This window comes from Silene latifolia, chromosome 5, assembly GCF_048544455.1.
Source record: "Silene latifolia isolate original U9 population chromosome 5, ASM4854445v1, whole genome shotgun sequence".
Classification (NCBI taxonomy): Eukaryota; Viridiplantae; Streptophyta; class Magnoliopsida; order Caryophyllales; family Caryophyllaceae; genus Silene; species Silene latifolia.
Genome location: NC_133530.1, coordinates 68,731,726 through 68,746,227, shown reverse-complemented (window position 1 = coordinate 68,746,227; position 14,502 = coordinate 68,731,726). Strand labels below are relative to the sequence as shown.

The following is a 14,502-nucleotide window of genomic DNA, read 5'->3' as shown; positions in this document are numbered from 1 at the left end:
AATGATTTTTTTTCCATAAAATTATGTTTTTAACATGTTTGATTTCAGGTTTAAGAGTCAAACGGTCATTCGTGGCGTGACTTCAAGCACCCAAGAGAACATGACGCATGTCGTCACTTGTTGGACTAAAGCTAGCGATGAAGATAAGGACATGTGGTTCAACAACTTCCGGGTATGTATTTTCTATATATATTATTAGATATAATTTTATTTATTCTAATTTTCTTATTATTGATTTGTTTCTCATGAGTTTTTTTTTAGCGTCTATTCTATTGGCCAACCGACCTTGAGCGCCTAGTTTGGCAAAGGTATAATGACATTGGCAAGAAGAGGCTAAGGGACAACATGTATAAGGTGTCTAGGAGGAAGAAGGCGCCATCTTTCATGAAAGGTAGTTAGTTCATATTAATACCCGTATTTAGTTAAAATTCTTTACATATTTTGAATCTATATTAATAGTTGAAATTTTATTGATTATAGGTACGTCATATGAGGAATTAACCAAGTATCGGAACAGTCCTGAGTTCAAGGAAGCGTCAGCCCGGGCAAAGATCAACAAGAGGGGAGGAGAAAAGGACGCGGAAGTTGAGCCTACTCATTACGGGGGGTCTCAATCTTTCCACGATCTAGTGTTGTCAAGTGTAAGTTATTAGTCTTAGCTTTTAATTTAATAGTCTTGTAATTTAGTCTTAGCTATTATATTTAATTCTTAGTAACATCTCCTTGTTTAATTGTTTGCGTAACAACTCCTTGTTTTTTTTTTCCCCGGAAGGCCAAAAAGAATAAGGGCAAGATGCCCTCGGTTGTAGATCTCTTTGTTGACACCCACGCCAAGAAGACAAGCAAGGGCAAGTTGATATTCACGAAGGCAAAAGATCAAGACTTATATGTAAGTGTCAAAAATTTAATTTCTTAATGTGTTAATTATATGTTTTATCCATTTTTAGACAAGTAACCTCTAACCATTAATGTTTTATCAATTTTGTAGGATCGATTCCTTGTCCGAAAGAAGAACAACCAGGAGATTGCCGACAACGAGCTATGGTTTGATCTTGTTGAGGAGTTCCAAAGAGGAGATGTGTACAGAACCAGGACGGCAAAAGAGCTTTACTACGACCCTCCAACAAGAAGAGGTCCTCCTCCCAACAACAAACTTATGCCTCGGGTATCATAAGTCAGCTCCAATCTCAACTAGCCGCCAAAGATAAGCGGGACGCCGAGAGAGATGAAGAAATAAGGAGAATGAAGGAGGAAATGGAAAGGATGGACTCCTATTTCGCCAATTACGACAGTGGGTGGCGCCCGTAAGAAAAGGATCCTAGAGATCCTAATTATGGAGGTAGTAGTGGAGCGGGAGCAAGTTTCCCGGTTATGTAGTTAGGTTATTAGAGAAAACGTTATTGTCGGATGATGTTAAGGACCCAAACTCGTACTTGTGTGTATGAAACTTGATTTTATGTATAAAATTTGGACGTGTTTGGCTTCCCTTGTGTTGTCTGTTGGTGTTGTTGGTTTCTTTGCAGGTTTTTACGTATTTGGCTAGGTCAACAACGTTTTTTAGGCTAAAAAACATGTAAAATTGGCGACTGAAAATGGAAAATTGGCGACGGATATCAGTCAACAACCTTCTGATATGAAATTCAACATGGCGACAGATTGGCAACTGTTTGTCAGTCGCCAAAATGGCGACTGATAACGGTCGCCAATTGACCACATAAAAAATGACGTGGCTACTAAATGGCGACTGATAACAGTCGCCAATTTGGGGACTGAAGTAGAATATCAGTCGCTAATTTGGCGACTGTTATCAGTCGCCCGCTTTAAAAAATACAGGCGCCAAATTTGGTGACTATGACCCGTCGCCAAATGCGACTAAACCTTGCTACCAAGTGCGGGCGACTGTTCTTAGTCGCTAAATTTATAAGGGCGACTGAAATCAGTTGCCTTCCTTAGTCGCCCTTGTCGTGATTTCTTGTAGTGTATTAATGCCTACGAAGTATTTATTTTACTAATCGCTCCTAGAAATTGATTATAATTGTAGTGGAAATACCCTTGACTTAGTGGATGATAACACCATTTTAACCCCCATATTTTGATGACCCGGACCCATTCTGTCATGATAAATCAAGCATTATGAACTCATTTAGTTAGTATTAGCCTAGTCCGAGTTCTTTTCCCTCATGCTTAGTGTAAGACCTCTTTTGAGCATTTTCTCCCGTACTTATGAACCCTTTGTAGGTACCATGCTTGAAGATGTAAGAGGGACGGAACTTAAAGCGGAATTTACTCAAAGAATGGAAGCAACTATGAGGAATTACAGGCGAGGGAGTCAACTTTACCCGACCGGGCACAACTTTACCCGGTCGGGTACCTCTCGCCCGTTTGGTGTTTCTAGCGTTTTTTAGCCCATTTTGACATTTTACCCGAGAGGGTATAATTGTACCCGCCCGGGCATAATTGTACCCGCCCGGGTACAATTTACTCCCTCGACTGCAGTTGTTTTCGTCTTCTCTTGTACTCTCACCTAACTTTTTATAAGGGATATAAATACTTGATTTCCCAGAAAATTAGGGATCTAATCCGAGTTTGAGAGGAAATTTGTGAGGTTTAGAAAGGAGAAACTCAAATCCTTTGTAACTTGGCAATCATTCTTCATCAATCAAAGATTAATATTATTGTTCTTATCTTGTTCTTCCTTATTGTTCATCCTTTCAATAGTTGGTATTGCTTCTTTCCTTTTTCTCTTTTCTCTCTTGTTCTTCAATTGTTTTCCATTGTTGTTTGTTGTTGTTAGATTTCTTTTTGTTGGAATTTGTTGAGACTTGTTGTTTGTTGATAGTTTAGTCAAAATCTCTCTCTCTCTTGTTTGTTGTTCATGCTTTTGATTGGAATTGTTCATATAAAGCTTGAGACTTTGATAGATTTGATAAAGCTTGGGTCTTTTTGAGTTGATTCATTTACTCTTAGCCTTATTAGTTGATTTCCATCATCTCTTATCACCATTACATGCTCTATCATAAAATTCATAATATCCCCATGTTTGTTGTTAAAGTATCCTCCTTTATTGCTTGTCTTGCTAAATTGACCATGATTAGTGAGTAGTACCCTTACTAGGGTGCGATTGGGCACTTACATGAGTGATTAAAATGCTTGATTCCATTTAAATAGTCATTAAGGGGAAATAGGTGGGGTTTACCTTAGGATTTATTTTGTTAATGTTGTGATTTGGGATTTTGGTTGATTGATGACCCTTGTCCACCAATGGGAATTGGTTAGGTCCTAAGTTGACCCCCCTTTTTACATCCTTTGCCTATTTGGGTTGAACCCGGGAGGGCGAGCCTAATAAGGGTGCCTTTGGGGACCGGTTTGACCTTCACCTTTGGGAAAAGGGTTGGGAAGGCCGGGAATTTATCGTATACTTAGTGACTCCTAGCATAAATCGACTACCTTGGGGATGGCGCGCGTTCCTAGGGTCTTAGAATGTTGTATAGGAGATTCCGAGTCATGAGCCCGGGAGGGAGTTGAGTCGGTAGGTCTAGTGTCTTATTGTGAGCCCGGGAGGGAGTCAATAGGCGAGTTAGAGGCGTTTTCCCCCGCCTTGTGTACCCAAGATGACTTATTGCCGGAATTAGCATGATAATCATGAATGTTTGTAGCCTAATCGTGCCCTAGTCCTTTTATATCTTGAGTAACACTTCTTTCCTTTTAGTTTTCTCTTTGAATTTAGTTGTTGCTTATTTAGTTTAAATTGTTAGTCATTTAGTGTAGCCTACATAGTTATTTCACTAATCAATCCTTTTCCTTTGACTTAGCTAAACTTAAGAATAACAACAATCAGTAGTCTCCCAAACTCCTCGTGTTCGACCCTTACTAGTGCAACGCATCGTTCACTTGCGAGGTTTAACTTGAAACCATCAAGTTTTTGGCGCCGTTGCCGGGGAGTTACGGCTAGATATTAATCGTTTTTGTTCTAGTTTAGACTAAGTCCTTTGTTACTAATCCTTTCTTTCAAGTGCTTAGGTCTTTTGCATGTGTAGGCGACGAAGAAGAGGTCAACCAACATATCCGCTTGATCGCGAAATTGAAGCCACGGCAAGAAGACTTAATTCTCTAAGAAGAAGGGGTTTACTAGATACACCACCAATAGAAGAAGGTAATCACCAAGAAGCTACCGAAGTGTTTGAAATCCTTTTGGAGTTTTAGAAGAAGAACCTAACATCATGGGTGATCCGGTTCCGATAATAGAGACTATGGCTCCTAAGCACATAGTCAATCCAAGCATCCAAAGGCCAAGAATTGAAGCTAATAACTTTGAAATCAAAAATGCCTTGCTCAACCTTGTTCAAGACAACCAATTTGGAGGAGGTCCCTTGGAGAACCCAAATGATCATCTAAATGACTTCCTTGAAAATTGTGATATGTACAAGTCAAATGGGGTCTCCGATGATGCGGTACGCCTTAGGTTGTTCCCCCGTTCACTTAGGGGTTCGGCCAAGGATTGGTTGAAGAATTGTGACCCGGATTCCTTCAAGACATGGGATGAGTTGGCTTCGGCATTTTTGAACAAATATTTCCCACCCTCAAGAACGGCCAAAGTCAAGAGTGAACTACAAAGCTTTACTCAAGAGGAGGATGAGACCTTATATGAGGCATGGGAACGGTATAAGAAGCTCCAACGGTTATGCCCTCACCATGGCATCTCCGAGGCTGAGCTAGTGAACAATTTCTACAAGGGGTTGACTCAAGACCTTCGGCTTTCATTGGATGCGGGATTGGGAAAACGTGCCTTAGACATTTTGGGGCATAAAGCGGCAAAAGAGCTAATTGAGGAGATGGCCTCAAGAACTATGGAATGGAGAAGTGATAGGCAATTGAGAAAGGGCAAGAGCAAGGATTCTAATTCGGTTTTGAATGTGGAGGTTAAGGGTATGCTAGATGAACTCACCCAACAAGTTGCTTTGCTAAATTCAAAACCACCAAGCTCTGATATGAGACAAGTCTTGTCTTGTGAGTTGTGTGGGGAACAAGGGCATACTCCCATTGGGTGTCCCTTGATTTCACCCCTCCAGGAGGAATGCTATGAGCAAGCAAATAGAATTTGGGAATCCACAAGTGCAAGGCAAGGGTTCAACAATAATAACAACAACCAATTTGTCAATGGAAAAAGAACTCACCCTTTCTTGTCTTATGCTTCACAAAACATTCAAAATCCAACCACTTCCCAACCTCAACAACAACAAAGGTTCAATCAAAACTCTCAATTCCAAAGACAAATTCCACCCGGTTTCCAAGGGAAACAATTTGTCACCCAACACCAACAACCATTTGGGGGTTTCAAGGGACAAAATTTCAATCAACAACAAAACCAAAATTTCCAACCACAAAACCAAAACTTCCAAACCCCTCAAAAACCATCTTGGGAACAAGCCTTTGAACAATTGGTTATTGCAAATCAAAAATCCGACTCAAAGCTTGATAACCACATTGCCTCACAAAACCGGGTTAATGATGAAATACGGGCATCCCAAAAGGCTACGGAAACTCATGCCCAAATTTCCCAACAATTGAGTCAATTGGCTCAAAATTCGGGGAAGTTTCCGGGTAATACGGTTAACCCAAGGGAGGTGAATGCGGTATTTTTGAGGAGTGGGAAGCAAATGGAGGAGGTTGAGAAATCTCCTAAGTGGAAGAGGAAAAGGATGTCTAGTGAAATTGTGAAAGAGCACCCGGTTGAAGTAGTGGAAGAAGGGGAGATTAGGGTGGAGAAATCTAAGGAGGTAGAGATGGTTGATGCTCCAAAGCAAGATGAACCTATTGCAACTAAGGCCAAAGAATGTACTCCACCCCCAAGGGAGTATGTAGCACCGGTACCCTTTCCACAAAGGCTTGCAAGGCCTAGGCTTGAAAAGAAATATGAGAAGTTTGTTGAGATCTTGAAGGGAATGAATGTCACTATTCCTTTCCTTGATATGCTTACCGAAATTCCATCTTATGGTAAGTTTCTTAAGGAACTTGTCACTTTGAAAAAGAAGAATGGAGAGGTACAAACCATCAACCTCTCTAAGGAATGTAGTGCTATTCTTACTCACGCCAACAAGCTTCCAAACAAGCTAGAAGATCCGGGTAGCTTCTCTATTCCTTGTTCTATCCAAGGGGTGGCTATTAAAAGAGCATTGTGTGACTTGGGGGCTAGTGTGAGCCTCATGCCACTTTCAATATTCAAGAGGCTTGATTTGGGAGATTTGAAACCTACTAGAGTTTCACTTCAACTAGCCGATCGGTCGGTTAAATTTCCCATTGGTGTGATTGAAGATGTACCCTTGGTTGTTGGGAACCTTGTCATACCATGTGATTTCTTTGTTATGGATATGCCCGAGGATTACAATGTGCCTATTATTTTGGGGCGACCTTGTCTTGCCACCGGTGGAGCTATGATCGATGTAAAGAGTGGCAAGCTATCTTTACAAGTGGGTGAAGATAGAGTGGAATTTGAACTCCACAAGTCCATGGACGCTCCATCTCTAGGTGACACTTGTTGCATTGTAGACATTCTTGAGAATCCCATGGAGGAGAATGACCCAAAAGCTTCCTCTATGGATCCTTTGGAGACTTGTCTTGTTAGTGGGTATGAGGTCGATGACAAAGATGTTGAGACTCTTGCATATGTATGGATGTTGGATTTGGCTCCAATTCATGAACAAGCTCCCAAGTTTGAAGTGTTGGAAGTCGGTAAGAAGGAGGAGAGTTCCACGCCTCCTCCTACGGTTGAACTTAAACCTCTTCCCTCTTCTTTGAAATATGAATTCGTCGGTGATAATTCCACTTTTCCCGTCATCATCAATAGTGCACTTGATGACGCCCAAACCTCAAAACTAATTTCTTTGCTCAAAAGGTTCAAGGGTGTCCTTGGGTACACTATTGGTGACCTCAAGGGGATTAGTCCCTCTTTGTGCACTCACAAAATCTTACTTGAAAATGAGGATATCATCCTCAATTGAGGCACAAAGAAGGCTTAATCCCATAATGAAAGAGGTTGTAAGGAAAGAGGTCCTTAAGCTACTTGACGCCGGCATTATCTATCCTATTTCGGATAGTAGGTGAGTAAGCCCGGTTCATGTAGTTCCCAAAAAAGGAGGCATGACGGTAGTGCGAAATAACAAGAATGAATTGATTCCTACAAGGACGGTAACCGGGTGGAGAATGTGTGTGGACTATAGAAAGTTGAACAAATCCACCCGGAAGGATCACTTTCCCTTACCGTTCATGGATCAGATGCTAGAAACATTAGCTCAACACAGCTATTTTTGCTTCTTGGATGGCTATTCGGGATTTTTCCAAATCCCTATCCATCCAAGTGACCAAGAAAAGACCACCTTTACTTGTCCATTTGGCACCTATGCATATAGGAGGATGCCATTTGGGCTATGTAATGCTCCATCTACCTTTCAAAGAGCTATGATGTCAATTTTCTCCGATTTCATTGAACAAGAAATGGAAGTTTTCATGGATGATTTCTCGGTTGTTGGGAAAAGTTTTGAAAGTTTTTTAACGAATTTGGAGAAAGTTTTGAGCAAGTGTCAAGAGTCTCACCTTGTGCTTAATTGGGAGAAGTGCCATTTTATGGTACAAGAAGGTGTTGTGTTGGGACACATAGTGTCCAATCGTGGAATAGAAGTTGATAAGGCTAAGGTTGAGGTCATTGCTAGTCTCCCACCTCCCACCAATGTCAAGGGGGTGAGAAGTTTCCTTGGACCTGCGGGCTTTTATCGCCGCTTCATCAAGGACTTCTCCAAGATTGCGAGACCTTTGACCGAGTTGTTACCCAAAGATACTCCTTTTGTGTTCTCTAACCGATGTCTTGATGCTTTTCATAGGTTGAAAGAAGCTTTGACAAGTGCTCCAATCATACAACCTCCGGATTGGAGCTTGCCGTTTGAGTTAATGTGCGATGCTAGCGAGCATGCCTTGGGCGCGGTTTTAGGCCAAAGGAAGGATGGAAAGGTGCATGCAATTCATTATGCAAGCAAAACTCTTGATGACGCTCAAACAAATTACTCAACAACGGAAAAGGAGCTCTTGGCCGTGGTTTTTGCTATGGAGAAGTTCCGGACCTACTTGGTGGGAGCTAAGGTTATAGTGTTCACTGATCATGTTGCTTTGAGACACTTGCTCATCAAGAAGGAGTCCAAACCTCGGTTGATTAGGTGGATATTACTTCTCCAAGAGTTTGACATGGAGATTAGGGATAAAAAAGGAGTTGAAAATGTGGTGGCCGACCATTTATCCCGGCTAATCAACCTCAATATTGACAATGGGCTCCCTATCAATGATTATTTGCCCGATGACCACTTGTTGTCCCTAAGTTTGGGTGAAGCACCGTGGTATGCGGATATTGTCAATTATTTGGTCTCCGGGATAATCCCTCATGATTATAACTATCACAAGAAGAAGAAGTTCTTTCATGATGTGAAACACTATTATTGGGATGACCCATGTTTGTATAAGTCTTGTGCCGATGGGATGATAAGAAGGTGTGTTCCGAGAGAGGAAGCTACCTCCATAATGAGCCATTGCCATGACTTACCTTGTGGTGGCCATGCAAGTTCCAAGAAAACGGCCGCTAAAGTACTTCAATGCGGTTTCTTTTGGCCAACTCTATTCCGTGATGTTGCCTTTTATGTTAAAGGATGTGATAAATGTCAAAGGAGTGGAAATATCACAAGAAAACATGAAATGCCAATGAATTTCATGCTTGAGGTTGAGCTTTTTGATGTGTGGGGGATGGATTATCAAGGTCCCTTCCCATCATCGTTTGGAAATCAATACATACTTGTGGCGGTCGACTATATAAGCAAATGGGTTGAGGCCATCCCGACCAAAACTTGTGATGCTAAAGAAGTGATCAAGCTACTTCAAAAGATCATTTTTCCAAGGTTTGGGGTCCCGAGAGTCCTCATTAGCGATCGTGGCACGCATTTCGGAGAAAGAGCATTAGAAGCCTTGTTGAGAAAGTATGGTGTGCAACAAAGGAAGAGTCTTGCTTACCATCCACAAGCAAATGGGCAAGCCGAGATTTCTAACCGGGAGTTAAAGACTATACTTGAGAGAACCGTGAACAAGTCGAGAAAGGATTGGTCCTTAAAGATTGATGATGCTTTGTGGGCTTACCGGACGGCATTCAAAACACCAATCGGTACCTCACCATTCCGATTGGTGTATGGCAAGGCTTGTCATTTGCCGGTGGAACTTGAACACAAGGCATATTGGGCTATTAAGCATCTCAACTATGACTTGAAGGCGACCGGTGAGAAGAGACTTCTTGATTTGAATGAATTGGAGGAATTTAGGCTAGAGGCCTATGAGAATGCCAAGTTATACAAAGAAAGGACGAAAAGATTTCATGACAAGTGCATCATTAGGAGAGAGTTCAAGGAAGGTGAATCGGTTCTACTTTATGATACCCGTTTGAAGCTTTTTTCCGGGAAGTTGAAGTCGAAATGGTCCGGACCATTCACCGTTGTCCGATCTTTCCCTCATGGGGCGGTTGAAATAGCCCAAGGAGACCGAACTTTTAAAGTAAACGGTCAAAGACTAAAGCACTATTACGTCGGCAATCCCGTCCAAAGGGAGATGAAGATCCTTGAAACCTCCCTAGTCAATTAAGCTATTTCGTCTTCTTCATGAAAATTGTTGGCTTGTTTACTTGGTCGAGCCTACGACGTTAAACAAGGGCGCTTCTTGGGAGGCAACCCATGTAATAAAATTTGATGAATTGAAGAGGGATTTTTGATGATTGATCGAGATGAGTTGCTTGTGTTGTGTCGAGAGAGGAATCACCTTGAGAGGGCAAAGTGGAAGGAGGCATAATGGGTGGAAGTGATAGTGGGGATTGAAATTCTTGACTATGGAAGCCGATTTGACATTGGAAGGTGCTATCTTGCCTTCAAAGGGTGCTAAGTTCATTGATTTTAAGGCCGAGGGACCCAATTGTACCCCAGAGGGTACAATTATACCCGGACGGGTGAAACCTATACCCGATCGGGTAAAGTTAACTCCCTCGGCTGCATGATAAAAACTCAAAAAAACAGAGCAAAAAGGCACTTTACCCGACCGGGTATAATTGTACCCGACCGGGCGTAATTGTACCCGACCGGGCACAATTATACCCGTCGGCTGCTGCTTCTTTTTCCACCCGTTTTGAAGCCTTTATCCCTTATTTCCTTCATATTTTTTTTATCATATTTCACCTACCTCCTTCAACCTCAACACTCCCTCTCTCCTTAAAACACAAAACACCATTAAAATACCACCAAAACTCAACCTTCTCCTTCAATTTTAACCCACTTCCCTTCATCAAATCTCTCCCAAATTTCACTATTGTGATCCTCACCACCTCTAGTTTATGATCCCATAAAAAAATTCGAGTTCCCTCCACTCGGATTTTTGGCTTCCCAAAATACCCTTGGTCCAAAAACTCAGTTTTTTTCGTTTTTCTTTGCTTGGTGGCGGTCCTAAGGCCATTGTGGTGCACTTGAAGAAAACAATTCGTGCTTTTGGTGATTTTTCGGGGTATTAAGGCTTATCTTCACTTCCGGGGTCTAAGCTTTGAGGTTGGTGAGTCTTTGAAGACATTCAAGCTAGTAAAGGGTGAAGCATGACAACTTCTAGGCAAAGGGCCGCCTTAAAAAATGCATTATCATCTCGCTCTAAGGTAAACACTCCCCCTAGCTATACTAATAGTTCTTTTGGAATTTCTTTTAAAGATAAAAAGAAATTAGCCTTTTTAATGAATTTGTGGGAAGGAAATGGGAGCCAACTAGGTGGGCTTATGGTGAAACTATGGATAGAATGGGTATTAATAGGGAGGTAGAGGCCCTTTGTGAAAGAATTGGTATTAGCAAAATTTTCAATGCCGATGTCGAGACCTACGCCCCCCTTGCTTCGGAATTCTTCGCCACCTTTGAGGCGGTTTTTGCTTCTCCATATAGCAATTCGACCGTCTCCTTTCAATTGGGAGGAATTGAAAGGAATATGTCCTTAGAAGAATTTGGCCGACATTTTGGTTTTAAGATTTTCTCTTGGGGTGGGTATAGGCCGGCTCAATCTAGTGATGACATTGCTTCCCGTAGTGCCTTTTGGAAGCTAATTACCCGGAGGTCGGAATTTTCTAGCGGGAAAGAAAGTTTCGTTAAAATTAGGAATGCTGTACTTAGGTACCTTGCCCGAATTCTAGCTTCTTCCTTATTTTCCTCGACCGAGACGCACCACAATTGTAGTGTCTTGGCCCTCCACCTTTTACAAGATGCCGTCTACGGACGAGAGATGACCATAGACCTTGCCACGGCGCTAGCCAAGCATTTCCTTGGCATTATAGCTAAACCGAAACCGTTGATATCTTGTGGGGGTCTCATCACAATTTTGGCTAACTCTTTGGGAGTAGTGCACAACTTTGAAAAGGTGGAGGGAGGGATTTGGCTTGAGGAGGTTCATTTGCCTTGGCTACGGGAGGTTAAAGGTCGTCTAATGTATGCTATTACCGATTCTCGATATCTCTTTTTACCCAACCTTATTGCCGTGACCGTTTCCAACCCATTAATTGGGGGATGCCTTACCGGGACAATGAATTTGAGCTTGTGAACCGAAAGTGGAAGAAGTTAACTCATCAAGGGGTAGAGGGGTTTATAGTGTATGGACCGGGGGACATGGAACCTATTGAGCAAGTTCCCAATATACCCCAACCCGAGGTGTTCCGGGATGACTTGGGGGGAGGGAGCAACCAAGGACAACCCAACGTCACCCAACCCGAGGTGTTCCGGGATGACTTGGGGGGAGGGAGCAACCAAGGACAACCCAATGTCACCCAACCCGAGGTCCATGAAGAGGAACCGAATGTAGAAGGGTCGGGAGGTGTTCATTACTCTACTTATGATCTTGGAGGGGGTTCTACTCACATGGAAACCGACCAACAACCTAGCATTTCACAACCATCCCAAAACCCCGGGTCCACCTTTGACTTCTTTTCCACTTGTGACTTTGGCACCCCCTTGAACCAAGACACCGAATTCCACTACCAACCCCAACCCCAACCACAACCTCATCAACCTAGCCGAGCTTCCTTCCATGTACCATCCTCTAGTCAATGGGAGGACATGTTCGGCATGGTGAGGGAGACTAGAGACTTTGCTAGGGAAGCTAGGGATATTGGGACTAGTAACCGAACTTATAGTGAGGAGACCCGGAGGATAATGCTTGAGAACCAAAGAATTTTTGACGAAAGTCGTGGCTATGCGAGGGACACAAGGAACATGGTCATGTCTTCCCTCCTATATGGGAGACGGAACACGGACCGTCTCCATGCCTTGTCCGGGACCCAAAATGAGATGATGAGACAATTGGAGGAGCTTAGAGCTAGGAGCTTTGCCGTCACGAAACCCTCAAACCAACCACCACCCGGATTGCAATAGGTGGTGGGTTTTGCGGGAAGCTTGCTAGTTGTCTCTCCGTGTCATTTTCTCCTTCTCTCTTTCTCTCGTGGTGATTGGTGTGTTGGTATGTTTAATTCTCTCTCTTGGTTATTTCTTGACTTGTTGCCCTTTATCTTGATTTTATTTGGAATTGGCCCGGTGCGTTTCACCTAGCACCTACACCCTTGATGAAGTCGGGTGTGTTCTATTGCTCCCAAATTTAAAATCCAAAGCCTTCGGTATGCTCCCCGTATTCAATCCAAATTTTATTTAAACCTCCCACATATCCAAATGTCACATATTAATTTTTGCATTTATATTCTCTTGTAATATATCTAGTATTTATCATCATTTAGTTTGCATTCACGTAGGTTGTATTAGAATTTAAATTTTGTAATATATTGTCACATTTAGTTGCATTCATAAAAAAAAAAGATGAAAAAGCCAAAAATATGTCCTTTATTTTGAACTAAAATGCCTCTTAACCACACTTCATCCTCATTGGATGTTGTACATAATAAGTGTGGGGAGGAAGCCCAAAAAAATATACAAAAACAAGTTCTTTACTTTTTCGAAAATTCAAAAACAACAAAAATATGTATTTACTTTTCGAATATCCTCCACACATTCATTTCCATCAAAAATTATGTAAATAAATAAGTGTGGGGAGGACATTCTCAAAATTTAAAAATACAAAAACATGTATTTAGTTTCAAATATTTAAAAATCCAAAAATATGTTATTTAGTTTTCCTATTCACTCCCTATGCTCTTGTCCATTGAGGACAATGTACATTTCAAGTGTGGGGAGGGAAATATCCACTCTTGTGAATATTTGTATATGTTTGTAAATGCTTGTAAATTTAAGAAAGTTCTAGAAAAATGCCTAAAAAATTCAAAAAATTCAAAAAAAATCCAAAAATATTGCATTGTATATACATGTATTTGGCTAACAAAGTGACATAGGTACATTGACATTCCGAGGCAAAAAGGAGACTAGAAGACCGCTTGGTATACACGTTCTTATCTCTTTCTCCTTTTTCATTCTCTCTCTTTTTATATTGTTGTATAATATGGAGGAGGATGAAATTTTTGTGCCTTGGATGTTCCTTTGGGGAACTTTGGATTGTTGGTGTTGATGTGTTGCTGGGATTAGCCAACTTGTTGCACGTTTATTTTCATGTTCATTCGATTTCCGCATGCATTTGTTCACATGTGCATATGTGTTGTTTTTAGACTTAGTTGCACTTAGTTTGTAAATGATTTGCATAAGCACGGTCGAGGAAGGGAACCAAGTACCCCCGTGATGAGTTATATGTCCAATTGTGCCTTTCCCCTCCCCGTGACTTGCACCCGTGGCCTCTTAGTTAGCCGAGGGAAGCGGGCTTGACCAATGAGTTTAGACCGATCTTGTGAGACCTAGGACCGTAGACTAGACCTAGGGCTTGACTTAGCCACTCAAAGGTAAGGGTAGAGCCTCCTAGGGTGGGTACATTCATACCCCGCCCTCATCTAGGTTTGAGAGTAGGCCTCCTCGCGAGGCATGTCACATCAAGACGCATAAGTGTGTCATTCCGTCCTTAGACTATGATTTGCATTTTATTTTTTGTGCACATGTTATGAAATAAAATATGTTTTCACATGCATATGAACCTCACATAGCCAAATTGCCTTGTTTAGTCCCTTCCATTATCTCCATTTTTGATTTACCCCTTTGAGCTTTAGCCTTTCCATTTGGCAAACCCACTAAAATAGCTACATTCCATAACCACCTTTCCTTAATCAAGAATTGATCGGTTTTGTAGTTGTGTTGTAGGAGGTGATTTGGGGCATAGTGATGGATAGTATACATATCTATTTGGGTCGGAATTTGGTATGATTTGGCATTATATATAAATAAGAGGTTTTGAAAAAGAAATGAAAAACAAAATAGAAAAGTGAAAAAGTCATGGAAAAAAAATGAATGAGTTGTGTTGTATATATGTTGTGAAGAAAAGAAAAAGGCAAGCAACACCCCTCCTCATCATTAAACGGGGTAA

The 14,502-nt window shown here is 41.7% G+C and overlaps 1 protein-coding gene and 1 non-coding gene across 2 annotated transcripts; one reads left to right on the top strand and one right to left on the bottom strand.

Annotated features, from left to right (window-relative positions):
- Window positions 1-4,220: 4,220 nt before the first annotated feature.
- LOC141655487 (uncharacterized) lies at window positions 4,221-9,663 on the top strand. Its single transcript, XM_074462567.1, has 3 exons — window positions 4,221-4,451; window positions 5,472-6,892; window positions 7,875-9,663. The coding sequence occupies exons 1-3, from the start codon at window positions 4,221-4,223 to the stop codon at window positions 9,661-9,663; spliced, it is 3,441 nt and encodes a 1,146-aa protein (XP_074318668.1).
- On the bottom strand, window positions 4,593-4,699 carry LOC141658145 (small nucleolar RNA R71). Its single transcript, XR_012549048.1, has one exon. It is a non-coding gene; the product is annotated as a small nucleolar RNA R71 (small nucleolar RNA).
- Window positions 9,664-14,502: the final 4,839 nt, after the last annotated feature.

Coding starts and splice junctions, on each gene's coding strand:
- LOC141655487 (XM_074462567.1), top strand. CDS start 4,221: ATGGGTGATCCGGTTCCGATAATAGAGACTATGGCTCCTAAGCACATA. Junction 4,452..5,471: donor ATGGGGTCTCCGATGATGCG/GTACGCCTTAGG, acceptor TCCGACTCAAAG/CTTGATAACCACATTGCCTC. Junction 6,893..7,874: donor CTAATTTCTTTGCTCAAAAG/GTTCAAGGGTGT, acceptor TGCTTTTCATAG/GTTGAAAGAAGCTTTGACAA.